The sequence below is a fragment of the Ovis aries genome, chromosome 3 (genome assembly GCF_016772045.2).
Source record: "Ovis aries strain OAR_USU_Benz2616 breed Rambouillet chromosome 3, ARS-UI_Ramb_v3.0, whole genome shotgun sequence".
Taxonomy (NCBI): domain Eukaryota; kingdom Metazoa; phylum Chordata; class Mammalia; order Artiodactyla; family Bovidae; genus Ovis; species Ovis aries.
This window is the reverse complement of record NC_056056.1, coordinates 142,418,347-142,440,713: the sequence shown is the minus strand read 5'-3', so window position 1 is coordinate 142,440,713 and position 22,367 is coordinate 142,418,347. Positions and strand designations below refer to the sequence as shown.

The 22,367-nt window shown below is 37.4% G+C and overlaps 1 protein-coding gene across 6 annotated transcripts in view; it reads left to right on the top strand.

The window, feature by feature from the left end:
* Window positions 1-22,367, top strand: part of TMEM117 (transmembrane protein 117) — a 635,221-nt gene that overhangs the window by 497,121 nt on the left and 115,733 nt on the right. For all 6 annotated transcript variants that reach the window (XM_060412709.1, XM_042246833.2, XM_042246834.2 and 3 more), the window contains one exon: window positions 11,184-11,343. In XM_060412709.1, the coding sequence (XP_060268692.1) occupies window positions 11,184-11,343 (160 nt within the window). The remainder of the gene's footprint in view (window positions 1-11,183; window positions 11,344-22,367) is intronic.

The window sequence follows — 22,367 nt, the reverse complement described above, 5'->3', positions numbered from 1 at the left end:
CATGAGTTCTATTAATTTTCCTTTCAAGTTTATATGCATATATATTTTATCCTCTGTATCATTATAACCATACCATTCATGCTTTACTGCAATGGTCTATGTTCTATTCTTTCTCAGTCTGTGCTTCAACTTCTCTCCAGGACTGAAGCTGTTCAGCAAAATGATGATTTTGCTGGAGATATTTGAGTAAATGCCAATAAAATCATCAATTACTGGTTAATTGCAACCAAATAGTCTTAAATTGATTTTCCAGATAATTTCCTCAATTGTCTCTTCCTCTTTGCTAGTAGAGATCCTGGGAGCAGAACACAAATTAGGCCCATGTCTGAGTTTACATCCAATTTTGCAATTTTCAAAGGAGTCTATATGTTAAAGAAAAAAGTGTCCTCAACAGTGGTTCATCTTCAGTCTTTATCCTATAAAACCTCTGCCTAGTATTTGTCTGTTTTGACCACATATTCATTCTTGAAATTATCTTTCTGGCTTCTATAAAGTTGTTTCTTTGGCTGCCCTGGGTCTTCATAGTGGCCCTCTGCTTCTTCATTACGACTCTCTGGCTTTTCTTATTGGGCTTAGCTGCCCTCTGTCTTGTGGAATCTGAACCTATGTTCTCTGCACTGGAAGGTGGATATTTAGCCACTGGACCACCAAGGAAATCTCCTAAAGTATTGTTTTATTTTGGATTTCTTCGTATATCCTGTCATATGTCTCTGGCCTTCTCATCCACCAACCTTCTCTGGATATACCATAAAAAGAGATGATCCTCAAGATTCTGTCATTGACTTTCTGGTTTGTTTTTTTTTTTTTTTTTCCTTTTTTTATCTGAAAAATCTTATTAAGCTTCATGTCTTTAACAATTATGGGTTCTTTCGTTGGCTCAACAATAAAGAATCCACCTGCAATGCAGGAGATGTGTCAGGAGCCGTGGATCCAATCCCTGGGTGGGGAAAATCCCCTGGAAAAGGAAATGGCAACCCATTCTAGTATCCTTAGCTGGAAGCTCTCACTGGACAGAGGAGTCTGACAGGCTGCTGTACATGGAGTCACAAAAGAGTCAGACATGACTCAGCAACTAAACACACATTTTAACAATTACTTGTATTTGAATGAACCAAAACCCAGGGCCTGATCTATCCTTGGCCAAATTCCTATCACCAGCTGACTATTGATCATTCCTATAGGGATGCCCTACCAGCCCCTTAAACTCAGCAAGGTGTTCAAAACAGGATTCAAACTATTTCATTCCTGCTCTATTTCATATTTCTCACTTCAGTGAATGACTTCACAATCTTTTCAGTCACACAGTCTAGAAACTTCGGAAATATGTCACTCTTCCTAAAAGTTTCACTACTACCCACTACTACTATTTCCATATTTTCTTTCAAATTTGCTTTTTATCTGCAATATCCATTCCACTATTGCAGTCTACTCATTTTTCGGTCTAATTTCATTAAATGTCCTAGATACTTTCCATACCTGAATAAAAATAAATCAGATATTCCTGAAAACTTCCATAGCAGCATGGTTTTTGCTTAACTTTGGATTTGTTTGTATATGTTGCCTTCCTTTAGCTGGTGATAAGTTCCTTAAAGGCAGAGATCATTCCTATGTCCCTTCAATTTATGTCTATGCCTTACATGCTCAAATATTTCTTGAATTTTCTGTGTCCGTGCATGTGTTACAATATGACTTTCTTATTCAAAAAGCAATACTATTTGTCAATCTTGTACATTACCTGAAATAGCATTATTTTCTCAAGGAGCTATCTAAATTCTTGATAAAATTGCACTTTTACACAGCTTCAAAATTTTCCACTGATTGACCAGATAAGATGGATGACCTACTTTTCAAATGTCAGCAATCTACTATTAATTAAATCAAATTTATAAGTTGGTTCTCTGACTAATGCTGACATACTCCTTTCCTCTTTTTTAGTGAAGTAGTTTTTTTTTTTCTTTCTAGTTTGTCCTGAATTATTTATAAACAAATCAAAGATTCTTCACAGGTTCCCAAGAGAAAATAAATATATATCTGCAGTAATAAAGCTTTAGATGTTTTAAAAAATCTTTTCCGTTAGAATTCAAGAATGGAGCATGTCTCTTATGAATCCTAATATTAATTTTTTGATCTTCCATTGTGACATGACATAATTTCTTTTACATATTTTTGTAAGACTGTTGGGAATTTTTCTATTTCTGTGGTCGATTTTGTCATCTTCTTTCATAGAAGTATTTTGTGTTTGTAATATCTGCTTTCCTAGCTATTATATTATGTCCCCAGTGTCTTTGAAAAGATTCTTTCTTCCAGGGGTACTTAAGTTCTGAAAGCATTCTTCCCAGTGGACAGTCTCCTGATGATACATCTTCTTCAAGAGATATTAAGATACTGAAAATATACTTTCGGCCTTGGCTTGACTTATTAAACATCTTGGCTTCAACGAAGTCACATAATTTTACCTGAACCTCCATTTTTAACTCAGTATATAAATTCATCCCAGTTTTTAAAACAAATAAATCATAGTTGGGTTCTGCTTACCCCATAAGATCCTAGTTTCTCTTCTTTTTTTAAAAATAAATTTAACAGGAAAACATAAAACATGGTATGTTTAACTCAAAATTTCTGCTTGGCATTTTTAAAAGTCAAAAATATATTTGGAATATCATAGCTCTCATTTTATTTTCATTAAATAAACAAACAGGTGTATAGTTCTTGCTGGCATTATCTGTAGTTAATAGGCATTTATGTATAGCTTTATCTTTATTACCACTTTCATTACTGATTTGTGGTAACATTTTATACCTGAGGTAACAATTAGTAGAGTATGTTTCACATGCTTTCTTCTATTGAATTGGTGAATTATTTAGTATGTACATGGTAATTCACTAGGAAGAAAAATTGGTTGGTGAGTTTGCTAAGAGACAGAGAATTAGCATGCCCGTTAGGTCTATGAAGCCTAATTTTGCATTGCACAGGCCTCTTCCTTTGCTCTGTAAATACTGAAGGGAATACCATCAGTCGCAGAAGTATCTGAGCTTGGGGGCAGGTGAGGAATAAATACTATTTCCTCCACTCAGTTCAGTTCAGTCGCTCAGTCGTGTCCAAATCTTTGCAACCCCATGAACCACAGCACACCAGGCCTCCCTGTCCATCACCAACTCCCAGAGTTTACACAAACTCATGTCTGTTGAGTCGGTGATGCCATCTAACCATCTCATCATCTGTCGTCCCCTTCTCCTCCAGCCTTCAATCTTTCCCAACATCAGGGTCTTTTCAAATGGGTCAGCTCTTCGCATCAGGTGGCCAAAGTATTGGAGTTTCAGCTTCAACATCAGTCCTTCCAATGAACACTCAGGACTGATCTCCTTTAGGATGGACTGGTTGGATCTCCTTGCAGTCCAAGGAACTCTCAAGAGTCTTCTCCAACACCACAGTTCAAAAGCATCAATTCTTCGGCGCTCAGCTTTCTTTATAGTCCAGCTCTCACATTCATACATGACCACTGGAAAAACCATAGCCTTGACTAGACGGACCTTTGTTGACAAAATAATGTCTCTGCTTTTTAACATGCTGTCTAGGTTGGTCATAACTTTCCTTCCAAGAAGTATGCATCTTTTAATTCATGACTGCAGTCACCATCTGGAGAAGGAAATGGCAACCTCCTCCAGTATTCTTGCCTGGAAAATCCCATGGACGGAAGAGCCTGGTAGGCTACAGTCCATGGGGTCACAAAGAGTTGGACACGACTGAGAGACTTTAGTTCATTTCAATCACCATCTGCAGTGATTTTGGAGCCCCCCAAAAATAAAGTCAGCCACTGTTTCCACTGTTTCCTCATCTATTTGCCAATAAGTGATGGAACCAGATGCCATGATCTTAGTTTTCTGAATGTTGAGCTTTACTAGATTAAATCAATTGATTTATTCTTACTGTTTTTAAAATATCAGTAATGTGCCAGTCATTCGGAGAAGGCAATGGCACCCCACTCCAGTACTCTTGCCTGGAAAATCCCATGGATGGAGGAGCCTGGTAGGCTGCAGTTCATGGGGTCGCTAGGAATCGGACACGACTAAGCAACTTCACTTTCACTTTTCACTTTCATGCATTGGAGAAGGAAATGGCAACCCACTCCAGTGTTCTTGCCTGGAGAATCCCAGGGACGGGGAAGCCTGGTGGGCTGCCATCTCTGGGGTCGCACAGAGTCGGACACGACTGAAACAACTTAGCAGCAGTAGCCAGTCATTGATAATTAGTAATGGATGACACAGCTCAAATCCAAAGAACTTTGCAGCGCACTAAGTAATTTTTTCCTAAAACATGTGTTTTGTTCCACATCTAGAATTATGAAACATAAAGAAACTAAATTGATTCCTTGAGACCAAAACTAACTATGCTCTGTATCAATAAGCTACTTTTAAGTACCTCTGAGTAAACTGACATCATTCAGACACAACTAGAGAAATTCAGGCCACTGAAAGGAATGTGGCCATTTCATTTGTCACCTTTTATGTCAAAATTGCCAATGGCTAGGATTCCACATTAAGTTGCAATGGTTGGACACCGCAGAACTCCAAGGGGGCATTGTTTATGTAGATCAGCATGCCAGGACCCTGTCCACATAAATTAAAATCTGCATGGCCAGATGACCCAACCCAGAGGTGCCTTTTTTTAGCCACCTCTTTCATGCCCTTTCAGAAACAAGAGTTGCTAAATATCTTCTTCATTTCAACTTGTTCACTGCATTTTGAGCTCCTGCTGTATTCAGGGCACTTTTCTTCATGGAGTAATAGAGAGATATAAAGATAAATAAAACATAAACATATAGTTTAATGGACAACATTAAAGTCTAATAATTTCCTTTACCATCTCCAAATCCCCATAGAGCCACAAACAAGATAAGTTTAATAACTGCATCTTGTTTCACAGGATCCTGTCTTAACACATCTGTTCAGGTTGGCCAAGAACTGACTGTAGCATTAAAGAAAGCCATGAGAAGCTGTGCCCTTTCCCTAGGTCACTAAGCGAGCATCACCTTTGTGTTCCCTTGGTGCTTCTTGCTCGTAAGAGTGGGAAACAGGAAGGACACTAAAACCGTTTCTTTATGGACTTCTAAGGAGCAATCTTGACTTCATTAGCTAGGTGATGGTGCTGAGTAAACCCATGAATTTCAGGGTGAGCTGGCTTGAGGATCTAGGTGGTGGTTGTTTTACTCACAGAGTTGCAATGGTAACATTGGTCATTAAAACAAGCAAAATGAAAAGTGTCAGGATTCTCTCATGGCCATCTCTCAGGTCACAACTTCTGTGTGCTGGTAGTTGGTGTTCCAAATGGAAGTGGATGTTCGAACTGGCTCTCAGTTTTACGATGGAAAGTGAAGAAGAGTATTCTTCTGTTTATGCCTGCTTGTTTTATTTTCCCCTCTAAACAACATGGTGAGAAATAATGATATTAAATCATTTTAAATTCTATTGGCATGTCACATTTCATTTTATGTGTTTAGTACTTTAACATATGAAACTATAACTAACTTAATTGTAAGATTAAATTTGCCATCTTGATCCATGCATTCATTCTTTTTTATAGTGATAACATTAGAATTTTCATTTTTAATAAGATTCACAGAATTTTATTTTCTTATGAGAAATTATAAAATACTATCTGACTTGTTTTGATTGAGCTTCAACATTTTAACACAATTACTATAGAAAGAAATTAAAGTGACTTTTACTTCTTTTAGCGGTTACAGTAATTGTGCCACATAATCAGAAAAAAATATGATATTCATGACTGGAATAAAAGATTATAAACATTTTAGAACATGAGTAATGGCTAATCTATTAAAACATATGAAAACATTTATTATGTTGAATCACATGAAACTGCTATTTTTAGTAGTATAAAACATCAAATTTTGATGATTTTGTTTTATTAACATATAATATATGAGTTAGGAGATTCTCTACATCCCTGCTGCCTGGTTTAGTCAAAATGAAATTGTGTGATGATTAACACTGAGTTAGCCCTCTGTGGATAATCCAAGCTCAATACCAGTTCTTCTCTCTCTTGATTTAATCTCTGATTTCAGGCTATTTAATTGTGCAATAAGTCTGTCTTACAGTGGTTATGAATGGAAGAGGGAAAGCAACATTAACTAATTTAGTTACTTAAAATAGAAGTTCAGTATTTTTTCAAAAATCAAGAAATTAGAGTGAAAGAATGGTTAAGACTATGAATTAAACCACTATTGGGGAATTATCTTGATTCATTTACATGCGCTACTCTGTTTCCAATCAACATACGTAATAGATATTTGAGTAGATTATAAAGTATGTTTCCAGATGAGATCCAGATGATATTAAATTTTTTAGCATATCTGCAGATTTTTAGCTACAGAGAGAAAGTAGTTTACTACCGGGCAAGTCCTGTCCCTGGCAATCCATGTGACATGAGCAAGTTCCCTAACCTCTCTGGAAGCATTTAATTTTCTCGTTTAACTGACAACTAATAGTGCACATATAAATTCACAATTCCATAGCAACCCTGTGGTTCCCAGGAGCCAAGCCCAAAGATTGGGCAGTGAATTAGAAAAGCTCTTTTAACCCTTCTTGGTCTCACATTCTAATTCCTATTAATTTAAGAGGAGTTAGCAGCAATTGAGGGAAAGCAAACACACTGGAAATTTGAAAACATGGACGTGAGACTAACCACTTCAGCTGATAATTATGTGTGAGTTCTTTCTGTTTGACTGGTGGCCAGAAACCAGAGGCAGTAGAATTGATGAGCCAGGACGTCCTGCTGCTGCTGGCTACAGCTTGAAAAGAAATAATCCAGATAATTGTTTAATTGGATGCTGTTTAAAAAGAGAAGTTGGAACTCCCAAGAATCATGATCCAGAGTAAACATCTTTTCAACCATATTGGTTAAATAAAAACCAAAGGATGCTGCATTGATGGCTAGCATCCATGAGGATCCATTTTCACTATCCTTTTTAATCATTTCCTGTCAGTTCTTGTTAGAGGCTCTGTCACTTTTACTTTTCAATGTTAAGCATTCCTGGATCATAACTTTCCAACATTATACTTACATTAATAATAAAAATGGAAAATGAGTGAGATCTTAGCTATGGATCTAGTAATGAGAAAGTAAAATCAAGTGCTTCAAATGAGAGGCAGTGTGTATAGCAGTTATTACACAGATTTTCATGAGTCAGCCTGGGTTTGAGTCATCTTATATCTTTTATTTTATATAATTGATAAAATCCATAGCACAGGTTCAGTTAACTGAACTTTCACTCACTCAGTTTCTGCACTTGCAACTTGGAGTTAGTTGATATTGGATTGTAGTAAGAATTATACACACACACAAGAATTGTACTAGTTAATTTGTGTAAAGCTCTTATACCAGTCTGTGACATATTGCAGGTGGCATGCCTGTAAATTTTTGTTGTTGTTTAGTTGCTAAGTTGTGTCTGACTCTTTTGCAACCTCATGGACTGTAACACACCAGGCTCCTCTGTCTGTCGAATTTTCCAGGCAAGAATACTGGAGTGGGTTACCATTACCTTCTCCTGAGGATCTTCTTAACCCAGGGATCGAACCCATGTCTCCTGCACTGCAGGCAGATTCTTCGCCACTGAGCCACCTGGGAAGCCCATGACTAGTAATTTGTTATTGTTACTGTTTCCTTCATAGAAGTTTCCCATAAAAGTGACTATTTTTGTATAACCTAATAGAGTCATGGCTCTTTGAAACTGGTGCTTTAACTGAATTATCATAGCATGGTACAATCTATCAGTTTTATAAGAGGTGGTTCAGAAAAACAAATCACAAGCAATAGTTTTGCTTCCACAAACTGTCTACATCTTATCTATATCTAGATAAGGCATTGAATGTAATTTTGGAGGTGGAATAACCAATTAATGGATTTTGATCCCCTTTTCCTTTTCTTTATTCCATCCTCTTGACTTTATTTTTAGAGCTCCTTCTCTGAGCTGTGCATTCATATTTAATGATTGCCATTTTTATTCTTTTTATAGTATTAAATATTAACTACCAGGCAGAATACTTCCTTTAATTTCTCTTTGGAGTAATAAAATATTATAAGTAACTTTCTCTTGAGATCTGTAGCAATACTCTTTGTCAAAACAGAAGTAATTAATAAAGCCAAGAAAGCACCTAGGAAAAGTGCTTAGGAAGAGTATTATTATTTATTGGGTAAATAAAATATATCAAATAAACTAAACATCTAAAACATGAATTGGTATAGATTTGGTCTCAGGAAGCTCTGAGACATTCTGGTCTCAGGAAGTTCTGTAGAGCTCTGAAGCTCTACAACAGATATTATGATAAATTCTAATTACCAAAGAGTTTAATGATTACTTTTAATGACTTTATTCACAGTACAGTGAGATTATTAGCATGAGTGAGAATGACTCCTCTGAACAGACTGTGGTTGACAAGGAAAAGGCGTATAGGGGAGGGATGAACTGGGAGTTCAGAATTAGCAGATGCAACAATTTTGTATAGAGTGGATAAACAACAAGGTCCTATTATATAGCATAGGGAACTGTAGTCAGTACCCTGTGATAAACCATAATGGAAAATATGAAAAAGAATATATATATATGTGTGTGTGTGTGTGGGTGTGTGTGGGTGTGGCTGCATCACTTGGCTGTACAACTGAAATTGACACAACATTGTAAATCAACAATTCTTCAATAAAATAAATTTTAAAAACAAAATAACTCCTTTGTGAATTTTGTAATAGGTGAGACTTGTGATTATTCATCAAACAATCATTTCAAAATCTCATATTTTGTCACCTAAAAATATGCCTCTGCATTAATATTTAATTTTACAGTATCAGTTAACATACTTAGACCATTGAAGTAATATTAAATATGAATTCTTATATAATCAACTGTCTTCACAAAAATAAGATTTCAGGTGTCTCTTGGGGAAAGTGCAGCAATGACATTAAAAATACTAACCTATCAACCACAGGCTCAGACCAATAGGATGGATGCTAGCCTTGGAGCTGCAACCCTGTTTCACCAAGACTTCACCCTCTCGTACTGGATAACAGGAAGGTGGGGGAGCCTTGTGAAATAGGCAGAAAGGGACAAGCTTGAGAGAATTGGGATCCCAACCATTTACCAACCTGTACCAGACAGGGAAGCCTGGCATGCTGCAGTCTATGGGATCGCAAAGAGCTGGACAAAACTGAGTGACTGAACAAGTTATACAGTGTATACTAAGAAGTATATATATTCATAGCATCCTTGTGAAGCACACATATGAAAAGCCAAGAGTGAAGAGGAAATACCTTTATTATCAAAAAAGAGCTTCAGAAAATAGTTAATATCCATCTATTCTTCGTGAAAGTTGTTATATTTTTGTTGACAAAAGAAATTGTAATTTAATTCAAACTTGCTTAAAGTTTCTCAAAACTCAAGAAGACAAAAACAAATTGACTTAAAATTTTTTTAAAATTCCATTGTTCTTATGTTTCACTGCATAATATTTGCAATTTCTTTCTGTTGTAGTTAACAATTATTTAGGATTTCTCTCATGCTCATTTAATCCATTTGGATTTCAGGAAATGCTCAAAGATGTTCTAAACAGTAGCATAGATAATTTTTAATTTATACTTTGGAGATAATGAGTCAAGTTCTTTAGAATCTGCAATTTTAATAAATTTTAAGATATTTTTATTTTCTAAAATTAAAAAAAATGTATCTTTCTATTCATAGGGTAAAAATCTAAAGAAGAGTTCATTATATTCATTTTATCAAAATATAACCTGTTCCAAATAGAAAGTTGTAAAAAGGAAACTTCAAGTTTTAGTTTAGAAATTTGTAGTTTGTTCAGTTGTTAAGAGAATTCTAGGATGATTCATATTATTCCATTTTTCTTTTCTCTATTTTATTTATTCCTTTACATTAAAATTATTTTCAGAATATTTTTTCTTTTTCATTTTTCTTCATATAATTCAAAACAATATCTTTGTATAAAGATCAAGATTTTAAAATTTAAAAAATAAAAAACTAAAATTAAAAAAAAATAAAAATAAAAATAAAAAGCAGAGACATTACTCTGTCAATAAAAAAAAAAAAAAAAAAAAAAAAAAAAAGATCACTCTAAAAGCAGAGGCTCTACTACATGATGGACATTCTCTGGCAGATTGCATTTTCACCGCCCACATTTCAGATTCACTTTGAATATCAGTATTAAAGACCAATTTAAGTATTTTCTTTAAGACTTTATTTGATAATTGTTACAGTTTCAACCAATGTTCTTTGAACTCCATCTGCATACAGTTGTGTATGATTTTATGGAGGCTACAAAAACATATAAAAGAAAAATCTCAGGCCCCTAATATCTTATGGGCTTCCCTAGTAGCTCAGATGGTACCAAATCCACCTGCAGTGTGGGAGGCCTGGGTTCGATCTCTGGGTTGGGAAGCCGTTCCTGGAGAAGGGAATAGCTACCCACTCCAGTATTCTTGCTTGGAGAATTCCGTGGACAGAAGAGCCTGGTGGGCTATAGTTCGTGCATTCACAAAGTCGGACATAACTGAGTAACTAACACACACGGTATCTTATAACTAGGGATGGGGGAATCAGACGTTGTGTGACCTGGATAGGTCACTAGGCCCGAAGTGATCTATGATATGAGTCCCAAGAGAAGAGGCTATGCATTCGGCATGTAGAAGTGGCTTCTCTACAGAGCTTGTCAGGCTATGGGGATGATGAAGGAGACCCATCTATCTATATTCTCTCTTTTTTAAATGATCATGGAATTCAAGGACTTTCTTACCCATCTGCTTTATGTATGTCTGCCACCTTCAGTAAAATAATGTATATATAATGAGAGTTACAACCAATGCTCTCTTTGGAATATATGGTATACTAAGTAAGGTTATTTATAATATTTTGTTGTAATCATTTGTTCTATAGTCAGTGCCTTATTTTTCTTTGGGAACATTCTTGAAAGAGATACTATCATACCTTTTTCTAATTGCTTTTGAAAGAAAGCTCAAGTTGCTTCTCTTTTCATCTTCCTTTTGGGGATTATGCCTTAGGATAAGTACTTGGCAAAGGGTAGATGTTTAATACAGCAGCTCATGTGCACTCGCCACTGTTTGTATTATTACTCTAATGTTCTTTACTGTCATGTTCCTTGCAGGACAGTTCTTTTTACTCTGACGTCTGTGGTTGTACTTGTCATTACAACTGACTGGATCAGCTGGGACAAGCTGAATCGGGGATTTTTGCCCAGTGATGAAGTTTCCAGAGCCTTCCTGGCTTCTTTCATCTTGGTCTTTGACCTCCTTATTGTAATGCAGGTAAATGTCTTTGTATTTTCTTCCTCTACTGAAGCCACCCCAAGCTTTGTTCTCTATATTGTAAACATCATTCAGTGAAAGGCTCCATAAAGCTAGAGAAATGCATAGTTTACAGTTGCTATTAATGGAGCCCTCTCTAATCATATTTTCAGCCCTTTTACTGGGAGTATAAGCCAAATGGGCTTTTATGAGAAGGGCACCAAGAAGTCATTGTATGACCATTGCAAGGTGGCCCTAGAAACCATACAGAATGGTTTTGTTTTTTGCCAAAGCTTCAGGGGAAAAAAAAATCACTGTCATTTAGTAAATGGAAAGCTGCAGAGATGAGGATGATATAAAACCAATGAAGCCAAGATAAGCAATTGCCAAAGCAACTCAGGGTTTTAAAGCAGTTGAAATGGAATAATATAAAAATGCTTTTTCTGGTTATGGAAATTATCACTTTCTTTCAGTATTCACAAGAGATCATTCCATTTTTATGTAAACAATATTTCTGCCCTGCTTAGCAACAGATTGTTTGTACAGTGGCTTTGTGCTAACCAGTGCTACTCATGTAATCTTCTGGTGTGAATGCTTTGGGTCTTAGGGATGTTCCTTTGAGTTAAGCAGAAAGAGACATTAACTGTTACTTGGCACTTTGGCACTTTGTCTTGTTCATTAGATGTCCATCCATTTGCTAGACATTCTCTTACTGCTTTCATAAGGCAGTTTTGTGTTTTCCTCTCCAGAGGCATTGTAAGTCACCAGAACAAAGGCTCCATTGCTGAAGGGAAAATAAACTTCATTATCTTCAGAATTTATGTGAGATTTCACAGAATACTAGACTGGTTTTCTCATTTCTAGAGGCAAAGAGATGCCTTTATAAAAGATATTCTTTAGTGTTTTGAAAGAGAATAACAATCTGTTTTCCTTTGTGGTTATTGTTGTTATTTTTGAGGGGGGTTATGTTTTTGTTTCTTTGTTTTGGTATATAACATTGCCCAGGCATGAGACTCAAGATCGTTCCTAGGATATATTCTTTTGTGCTGTGCTTAGTCACTCAGTTGTGTCCAACTCTTTGCAACCCCATGGTCTGTACCTCACCAGCCTCCTACGTCCGTGGTGATACTCCAGGCAAGAATACTGGAGTGGGTTGCCATGCCCTCCTCCAGGGATCGTCCCAACCCAAGGATCAAACCTAGGTCTCCTTCATTGCAGGAGGATTATTCACTGTCTGGGCCACCAGGAAATGGTATTATTTTAATGGATGACAATTTAAAATACATTGTTATTTTTAAGAATTAAATAAAATTGAATTATTGTCTCATCTAAAACTTGACATACATCTTTTTTATTTCCTGTGTGATAGTTTAGCATAGTGAAGAAAGCCCTAGGGAAGCCCTGGCAAGGTTCCTTGTCTCTCACTTGCTGTAGGACCTCCTCTGGATATTTGTAAAATTAAGTTTATAGCACTTACACAATAATGTGTCATGCATTAGTTGTTTAAAGACTATTTTTATTTTCTTTCATCTAACACTCCTCTTAATGAATATACTATCATTTGTAAAATATCTACTTTGCCCAAGTGGCCTACTGGTACCTCTTGAACCCATCTTAGTGTCAGAAGTATCCATAGTCAAGTAGACCATTATCTTTTCATTTGTATATGTGAGAGCATAAATGTCTTGATTTCCTACTACCATCCACCACCTTTTACCCTCTTTATATAGTTTTAATTATTCTTCCAATAGGTTCACTAAAATCAGGGATTGAAGTGGGAAAATGTAATGTTACATTTTGCCAATGTTATGGGTCACTCAAAGAGTATTTAATAAAAGAGAGATGGAAGGAAGAATAATCAGGATTTATGCATGCAGAGTCAGCAGGATTTGGAAGGAAAAGGCATTCTAGATGCAGGAAATGGCATGAAAGTGTGGAGTCAATAAATACTGAAGTGTTCAGAGAGTGCCCAGAACACCTTGACTGAAGATGGAGAGTTTCTGCTGAGGAATATATCAGTTTGGACTGTTTTGGCTACAAGTAACAGTAACCCTGCCAAGCCAACGTAGTCAAAGGGGAAAGGGGGAAATGTATGGCTGCATGAGGAGGCTGTCCTGCAGAATTAAAGAGGAGGTATGCAGTAGCGTTTTAGTGGTACACGAAAGCAGAGACTAAAGTGTAACTGGAAGCCCAGACCAAGCTCTTATTCTCCAGCTCTCATCTTTTTTTCTTCGCTGCTACTTTCTTATTCTCTTTTGCTGTAAAGCAGCTTTTTCAGCTTTCCAGTTCACATGGAAGAAGATGGCCACAGTCAGCACCTGAAAGAGAGACTGCTCTCTGGCTGTTGGGTCTGCCTCTGGATTCCAGGGAAGGAGTAGCAGGGACCAGATTGTCCTACATCCGTCTGTGTCCTGCTGGGGGAGTGAAGCAGTCCTAAAGATAAATGGGGGAGAAGTTGGGCCTCAAAAACCAGATTAATAGGTGTCTAATACAAGGAGGAGTCGAAGATGAGGCCCCCCCGCCCAGAGGAGGTCTGATTAACTTCTTTGCTCTCTCTCTCAACCCTTAGTAAGCCAGCCAGGCATACTGATTCATCATTTGCTATGTCTCTTGTGGGGCTTCCCAGGTGGTTAAAGAATCTGCCTGCAGTGCAAGAGACACAGGAGCTGAGGGTTCAATCCCTGGGGTCAGTAAGATCCCCTGGAGAAGGGCATGGCAACCCACTCCAGTATCCTTGCCTGGAGAACCCCATGGACAGAGGAGCCTGGCAGGCTGCAGTCCATGGGGTCACAAAGAGCCAAACATGACTGAAGTGGCTGAGCATGCATGCCTCTTGTAACCTCATCTTTCCTTCTCAGTCCTCTGCCACCATTCCAGTCCTGACTCTCCTCTGTACTATTGTAAACTAATCTCCAGTTGAACCTTCTGCCTCCAGATGTCCCTTTGGCCCATATGCCCTATACAACTCACCCTCCTAAGTTTCCAATCTGAAACATCATGATGTGTATGTCACTTTTCAACCAAAAATATTGTCAGTGACTCCCATTGTCAAAGAATGAAGTCCAGACCCCAGGAGCTCTCTGTTAGTGCCCTGTGTAGTCTGACCTTATCTATGTATTCTCTCACATCTTCTATGATCTGGCTCTGTCCCAGCCCCGAGGACTATTACTTGACCCCAGCAGCTTTATTCCAGGATGTCTGTGATCCTCTGTTTCTTTCCCAGATCACGTCTCTCAGTCCTATTCTGCTTGTTTTGACTTGACCACTGAATACCATTCCAATGCCCCCTCATTAAAGCCATGGGATGACTTCCTCCTTGCAACTCCTGAGGCACATTTTACCCAACCTGCAAATCAGCATTTCACCTTTTCCTGCTTGGTAGAGCATAAGCCATTGCTTATAACTATCTGTCCCTGGAGCCTCTCTAGCACAGAGCCTTACATGTGCAGCAATAGACTCAGAGTAATAACTGCTTGATGAGGATAAAGTAGTGGCATTTTGGCACCGAGTTTCATGCAAACTTGGTCCCCTTCTGGGAGCATCATGTTGAAGTTCAAGGAACTAGTTCATGTGGTGAGAGAGTGGATTTAAGGAATCAGAGCCTCAGAAGGCATATATATTCAAGCTTTTAAAAATATCTAACACAAACGTCCTAACAAGTCCATAACCAACTAAGCTCTGATCTAATCCACTTCATATCCACATATTTCTAACAAAAGAGAAATAGAAAAGTAGAGAAATTGGTGGAAATGGAGAAGTAGTTTCACTAAAAGGTTTTGCCTCATTAGAATTATTTAAGTGATTTAAAAGTAATCGATTCTAGGCTTTTATAATGGTAGGAAAATTCAACTTATATGACTGAAAGATATTTAAATGCTTGGTTAAAGAAAAACCATTAGAATCTTATAGTATGGCTATAAAGATTTTATATTAACAGGACTAGTAGGCCCATTCTGAATATTTTCAGAGAAAGTGCAATTATTTATTTTTATGACTTTTAACTAGAATTTTTCTACATTTTTGTGAATACTATTTGTTGTATCACATTTTTCTGAGTTTTAGTAAATTTGCTAGAACTAAGGCATAAACAGATGCCAATAAACTATAACATGACTCATATAAATCACACATTACTGTAGAACACAGGAAGTAAATTGTAAAGAACATTCCCTCTGAGGAAATCTTGTCTCAAATTTGTTTATGTCATTTAACTTTTATATACTCCTTGAATTCCTTCCTTAAGTATTTAATCTGCCGTTGTATTCCATCTGGGATTCCCTGATAACTCAGGTGGTTAAAAAAAAAAAAAAATCCACCTGCACTGCAGGAGACCTGGGTTGGGAAGATCCCCTGGAGGGAAGGGCATGGCAACCCACTCCAGTATTCTTGCCTGGAAAATCCCCCATGGACAAAGGAGCCTGACAGGCTACAGTCCATGGTGTCACAAAGAACTGGACACAACTGAGTGACTAAGCACATATATCCCACCTACTCATCTTTTCTGCTATATTGAAGCAAAGATATACCTAAGACATATAAGAATTAAAAATATATGTTGTCCAGGAAGCAAGGGCTTCCCAGGTGGTGCTAGTGGTAATGAACCCATTTGTCAATGCAAGAAACATAAGAGATGTTGGTTTGATCCCTGTGTGAAGAAGATCCCCTGGAGGAGGGCATGGCAACCCACTCCAGTGTTCTTGCCTGGAGATCCCATGGACAGAGGAGCATGCTGGGCTATGGTCCATAGAGTTTCAAAGAGTCAGACACAACTGAAATAACTTAGCGCACACACACAGAGTAAGCAAAGAAGAAAATGTGTCTTAGGGGTTCACACAAAAAAAATAAACAAAAGAGAGATAGCAGTGTAGACAGACCAGTAGGGAGGAGCTTCAGAAAAGAAATTAAATTAAGACAAGCATCTTGAATTTTAGAAGACAGAACAAGGAACAAGAAAAAATTTTCCAACTAGGAGTAGTATCATAGTCATCAATGTGAAAACTCAGTTTTGTTCCATTAAGATAAGAAAACATTTAAAAATTCATTTCTAGTGTTCATCTTAGCAGGTGCTGGAGACAGAGGATAGGGGAAAGGAGATCAAAGATCAGTAACACAGTGCACAGGCGTCTGTAGCTGCAGAGAGGAATTCACAATTTAATGGAATAGATATGAGTAGAAAAAATAGAGATATTTGAAAAAGACTATATTTAGATGAATTATTCAGGTTGGAAGTAAAAATTCCTGCCTTGACACTTTTAAATTCAGCTAACCCACCCTCCCAAAATATGAAGGCTTTAGAAGAAGGAAATTCCTCTTCATAAGTTAGAGAACGTTCTGGGGTTTTTACTAGACAAGAAGAGAGACAGAGTGAAAGACGGAAGAGAAAGGAAGAGAAGGAGGAGGAGAGGTGAAAGGCTAGAAAGATAGATATAGGCAGGAGTGAGTGGAGGAGCCAGTAAAATTTTCCAGTGTGTGTGAGTGGGTGGAGGTGGACAGGACTAGGCAGTGGTGATGACCACAGAGGCCAGTGATGCTGTCAGTTCAGTTCAGTTGCTCAGTTCTGTCCAACTCTTGGTGACTCCATGGACTGCAGCATGCCAGGCTTCCCTGTCCATCACCAACTCCCAGAGCTTGCTCAAACTCATGTCCATCAAGTCAGTGATGCCATCCAACCATTTCATCCTCTGTTGACCCCTTCTCATCCTGCCTTCAATCTTTCTCAGCATCAGGGTCTTTTCAAATGAGTCAATTCTTTGCATCAGGTGGCCAAAGTATTGGAGTTTCAGCTGCAGCATCAGTCCTTCCAATGAATATTCAGGACTGATTTCCTTTAGGATTGGCTGGTTGGATCTCCTTGTAGTCCAAAGGCCTCTCAAGAGTCTTCTCCAACACCACAGTTCAAAAGCATCAATTCTTCAGTGCTCAGCTTTTTTATAGTCCACCTCTTACATCCATACATGACTACTGGAATAAACCATAGCTTTGACTAGATGGACCTTTGATGGCAGAGTAATGTCTCTGCTTTTTAATATGCTCTCCCGGTGGGTCATAGCTTTTCTTCCAAAGAGCAAGTGTCTTTTAATTTCATGGCTGCAATCACCATGTGCAGTGATTTTGGAGCCCCAAAATATAAAGTTTGCCACTGTTTCCACTGTTTCCCCATCTATTTGCCATGAAGTGATGGGACCGGATGCCATGATCTTAGTTTTCTGAATGTTGAGCTTTAAGCCAACTTTTTCACTCTCCTCTTTCACTTTCATCAAGAGGCTCTTTAGTTCTTCTTCACTTTCTGCCATAAGGGTGGTGTCATCTGCATATCTGAGGTTATTGATATTTCACCTGGCAATCTTGATTCCAGCTTGTGCTTCCTCCAGCCCAGCGTTTCTATAGGTTAAATAAGCATGGTGACAATATACAGCCTTGTTGTACTCCTTTTCCTATTTGGAACCAGTCTGTTTTTTCATGTCCAGTTCTAACTGTTGCTTCCTGACCTGCATGCAGGTTTCTCAAGAGGCAGGTCAGGTGGTCTGTTATTCCCATCTCTTTCAGAATTTTCCACAGTTTGTGATGATCTACACAGTAAAAATATTAGGTATAGTTGATAAACCAGAAATAGATGTTTTTCTGGAACTCTCTTGCTTTTTCAATGATCCAACAGATGTTGGCAATTTGATTTCTGGTTCCTCTGCCTTTTCTAAAACCAGCTCGAACATCTGGAAATTCACAGTTCACATATTGTTGAAGCCTGGCTTGGAGAATTTTGAGTCATTACTTTGCTAGTGTGTGAGGTGATATATCTATTGTTAAATTTTCATTTTTTCTTTATTTATCAAAAATGCTTTGCATAACAACTCTGATGGATTGGTGTGGGAAGGTTAAAAAACTGTTGCACTTCATACCTGGATTGGTATAACTTAGCATCAAGATAACATCTGTTGAACAAAGTGCCCAGGCGGTGGAGAAAGTCATGAGTTAAACTGCTAGAATTTACAGGTAAATACAGGGAGGTTTTGAACACATATGTGTTTCCTTGAACTTTTCTTCTCTTTAACAGCTTGTCCTCTAGAAATCTTCTCTCAATACCTTGTGTGTTTCTTAGATATATATAGATATATATAATATACATATAGATAGATAATATGGATTAAATATTCATTGTATATGTAATAGCTTTATGTATTTCAAGGTGATGGGAGAAATCTTTTAAAAAAGAGACTTTTAAAGGGAAAATAGATTTAAGGATTATATTTTGGTGAATATGTGTGAAAACACTGTTGATGTATCTTTTCAATGCTTCTCTTTCTTGTAATTTATCTATGCACTTGCCTATTACTTTCATACCTACATACCTACTTTCCTCCTGTAACATGTGAGCTCAAGGAGAAGAAATGTATTTTTTCATTTTCACAGCTAATTTATGTTCAGTATGTTGCAGCCTTACCATAAATATTTTGCTGAATGAAAGAATAAATAAAGGGATGAACATAACATTATTTCAGGAAAGCCAAAGAATATGAGATTTTTCAAGAAGTGAAATGTTTACGAACAGCAGGAGAATGAACCATCAATACTATCAGATTAGGTCATTTCCACTGAAGTATAATCCTACAGTAATTAAATATCCAAATAAAAATCTGAATAAAATGCTCAGTTAAATATTAAAAAGGACTCTTTGGTCTAGTTGGAAAGCACTTAAAGAGAAGTAACGTTTTCTGAAAAGTAATTATTAATGCACTGAAAAAATAATTATGAAGATTACATTCAACAGTCATTTCACTAAATTACATTTACAAATCTAAATTGTATTTCTTTTCTGTTCCATGCATCATTGACTATTTAAAAAAATAGACATTGTATCTCTTGATAGACTTTATTTAAAAACTCCATTCACCTGACTTTAGTAGGGCACTTGTTTTGAGAGCGGAATCAGTTCCTTTAGAACATGGGGCAGAGCAACAAGCATGAAGCTATTTTAATTAAATAGCCATAGTGTTTTGACAAGTTGGCATATATTTGTAGGATGAGTTATTTCAACTGTTTTGTTTACAGCTTACTTAGAAAGGGTTGTTTAAATGTCTGTCCTCCAGTTTTAGCATCTTCTTCAGCTTTGGGAATACTTTATATAACTTTCTTCAAAGTATTTAAAACTCCTCTTCACATTTATTTTATATCTTTATTTTCCTTATGCCATTTCTACACTCCTGTTTGAAAACACAGTAAAGGTGATTTCTGTCATAGGTCGACATGATGATATGAAATAAGGATTTATCCTTTAAATAATACCTGGATTAACCATAAATGCTGGTTCTCTTCATGATATGTGTCTAGGGGATCGAATCACAGCTTTATTGTCACCATTTTGTGCTTCTGACATCATTGTTGGTCCAAGTGGATAATAGAGACATTCAAATTGTAGCCCCATTTAAATGCTTCAGACCCTGAGGTATTTTGTTTAAAAAGAAAATTTAGAGGATAATCACAGAGGGGAACCTCAAATATTAATTAGTAGTCCCAGAAACTGGTCTCAAAATAGCAGACAGACTTACCATAAGTCATGTCTATGCAGCGTGATGGAGGCCAACCAAGCAGGCAGGAGGTGCCAGAGAACAGATTTTGGCAGAAGGTGATAGGTAAACTGGAAGCACTGGGGTTATCAGGCAAAATAAAATTTAGAATTCAATTGCAGTATATGACAAACACACTCACTCGAAAATGAAGCTAAGAGTCTGGATAGCATATGAAATAGATCCCAGTTTTAAAACAAGTGGGTCTATGAGGGATTATTGTGAGCAGGAAAGATCACTCAAGTCTTTATGGATGATGTGGGGGAGAATGTAGCTTGAAGGAATGATAAGATTTGTTTAAGCAAGTGGAAAATAGAGACATTCAAGTGGTAGCCCCTTTAAATGCTTCAGACCCCGAGGTATTTTGTTTTTTAAAAAAGAGCTGGAATATGATTTTTTAAAACTAGGAAGATATAAATTCTACACTATTGCACATGAGCAGTAATTTTTTCAAAGCCACACTGAGGCAGCAAAACAGAACTCCCTTAAATTAGTATTTTTCCAATGGATGCATTGTTTGCAGGTGCTGTGGCATGATCAGTTCTTGATCATCACCCCTAAAGAGTGTCCCAGCCCTGGCTGCTACCCTATCTTTGTGCGTATGTATCATGGTTCTCCCTGGATCAAATGTATTGTGTTGCCATTTGTCATTGCATCAGTTATACATGGTAAAACAAAAGTATGATGTTGAAGACTAACACATTCAGTCATTTCATCAGGCCCTCGGCTTCACTGGGGCAAGTTTCAAACTGGAAGTATTATACTACAGGTCAGAGTTTTATAGGTTTGTTGTAGAACAAAAAGCCGATAAGGCATCCTCATGAAGAGGACGTGACCCCACCAGTTGACCCACAAGTGGGATCTAGCACTTGAAAGGCTCCTCTCTGCTCCTCTGCGTTTGTATATCTCCTGTCCGCATCATTCCCAGAGTGCAAGCCATTTTCAAAGGAGCAGTCTTGAGAGAGCAAAGTGTAGTTGAGACCATGTGATAGGTAGTTTCTGAGTCAAAGTTCCATTAACTCTGGAGTTGGACATGCAAGATGAGCCTTGAGGAATACCGGGTAGAAACTAATGTAAAAGGCTAGCATTCACTGAGCAATTACTATATTCTGGGCAAAGACCTGGATGCTTAGGCACACAATATCTTATTTAATCTTCTCAACCCCTCCTAAAGGATTGATAGTGTTATTGTATATAATTTAACAAATGAGCAAAGTGGGAACTGCCCAAGGTACACAGAGTCTGACCTCAGCAGAATTGGGATTAAAAAAAAGAAAAAACACAGCTATTATGATTCCAAAGCCCATAGGTTTTTCAGATCTTGTAGTATTGTACATATCAAATGAATTAATCTATGCAAATATACTCAAGTAATGTCCAAAGCAAAGCACTTGACATATAGCAGAAAGCTTCGTGAATGAAGGGAACACTCCTGCAACAGACTAGAGGCAGGATCTAAAGTGTGATCTTGGTTAAGTCACTTCATTTTTTCTCATCTACAGTGTGACGTTTCCTGACCCATGTTATTTTTATGATAGTCTTAAAAAGGCACTTGAAGTGTGATATTTTTACATATTGAAATTATATAATCTGGTTAGAGGAAAATAATTTGGTTAAGAAGTATTTCAAACTTATGCTGTGAATTACAATTAGTCATTTAGGCTTCTTTTGATCTTAGCTATGTGGCTCAAGGGTAAAGAATGTGCCTGCAATGCAGGAGAGTCAGGAGACGTAGGTTTGATCCCTGGGTTGGGAAGATCCCCTGGAGGAGGAAATGACAGCCCACACTAGTATAATTTTTTTTAATATTTATTTGTTGATTGATTGATTTTTTAAATTGTTTTATACATTGTGTTGGTCTCTGCCAAATATTAACATGAATCAGCCATAGGTATACATATGTTCTCTCTCTCTTGAACCTCCCTTCCATCTCCCTCCCTATTCTACCCATCTCAGTTGTTACAGAGCCCTAGTTTGTGTTCGCTGAGTCATATGACAAATTCTGGTTGGTTATCTATTTTATATACGGCAACATATGTTTCCATGTTACTCTCTACATATATCCCACCCACTCCTTCCTCCTCCTGCAGCTGTAGTTTCTGAGTCAAATGTCCATTCACTTTGGAGTTGAACATGCAAGATGAGCCTTGAGGAATATTGAGTAGATAGTGGCTCAAAGTCCAGTCTAGTCTAGTGATCCTAGAGATGGGGTCCATTACCTGGTGCCCATAGTAAGAACCTTTCTTAGTGGAAATGGCAAACAAGCTATGAAGAAGGGTAGAATTTGCAGTGTAAACAGAACTGTGCTAAAAAGAAAACAAGGATGAAGAGAGAAAAGGAAGCAGGGAAGCAGAAAGTGTCAATAAGTCTGTTCTCTATGTCTGTGTCTCCATTCAGTTCAGTTCAGTTCATTTCTTAGTCGTGTCCAACTCTTTGCAACCCCATGAACCACAGCATGCAAGGCCATGCTGTCCATCACCAACT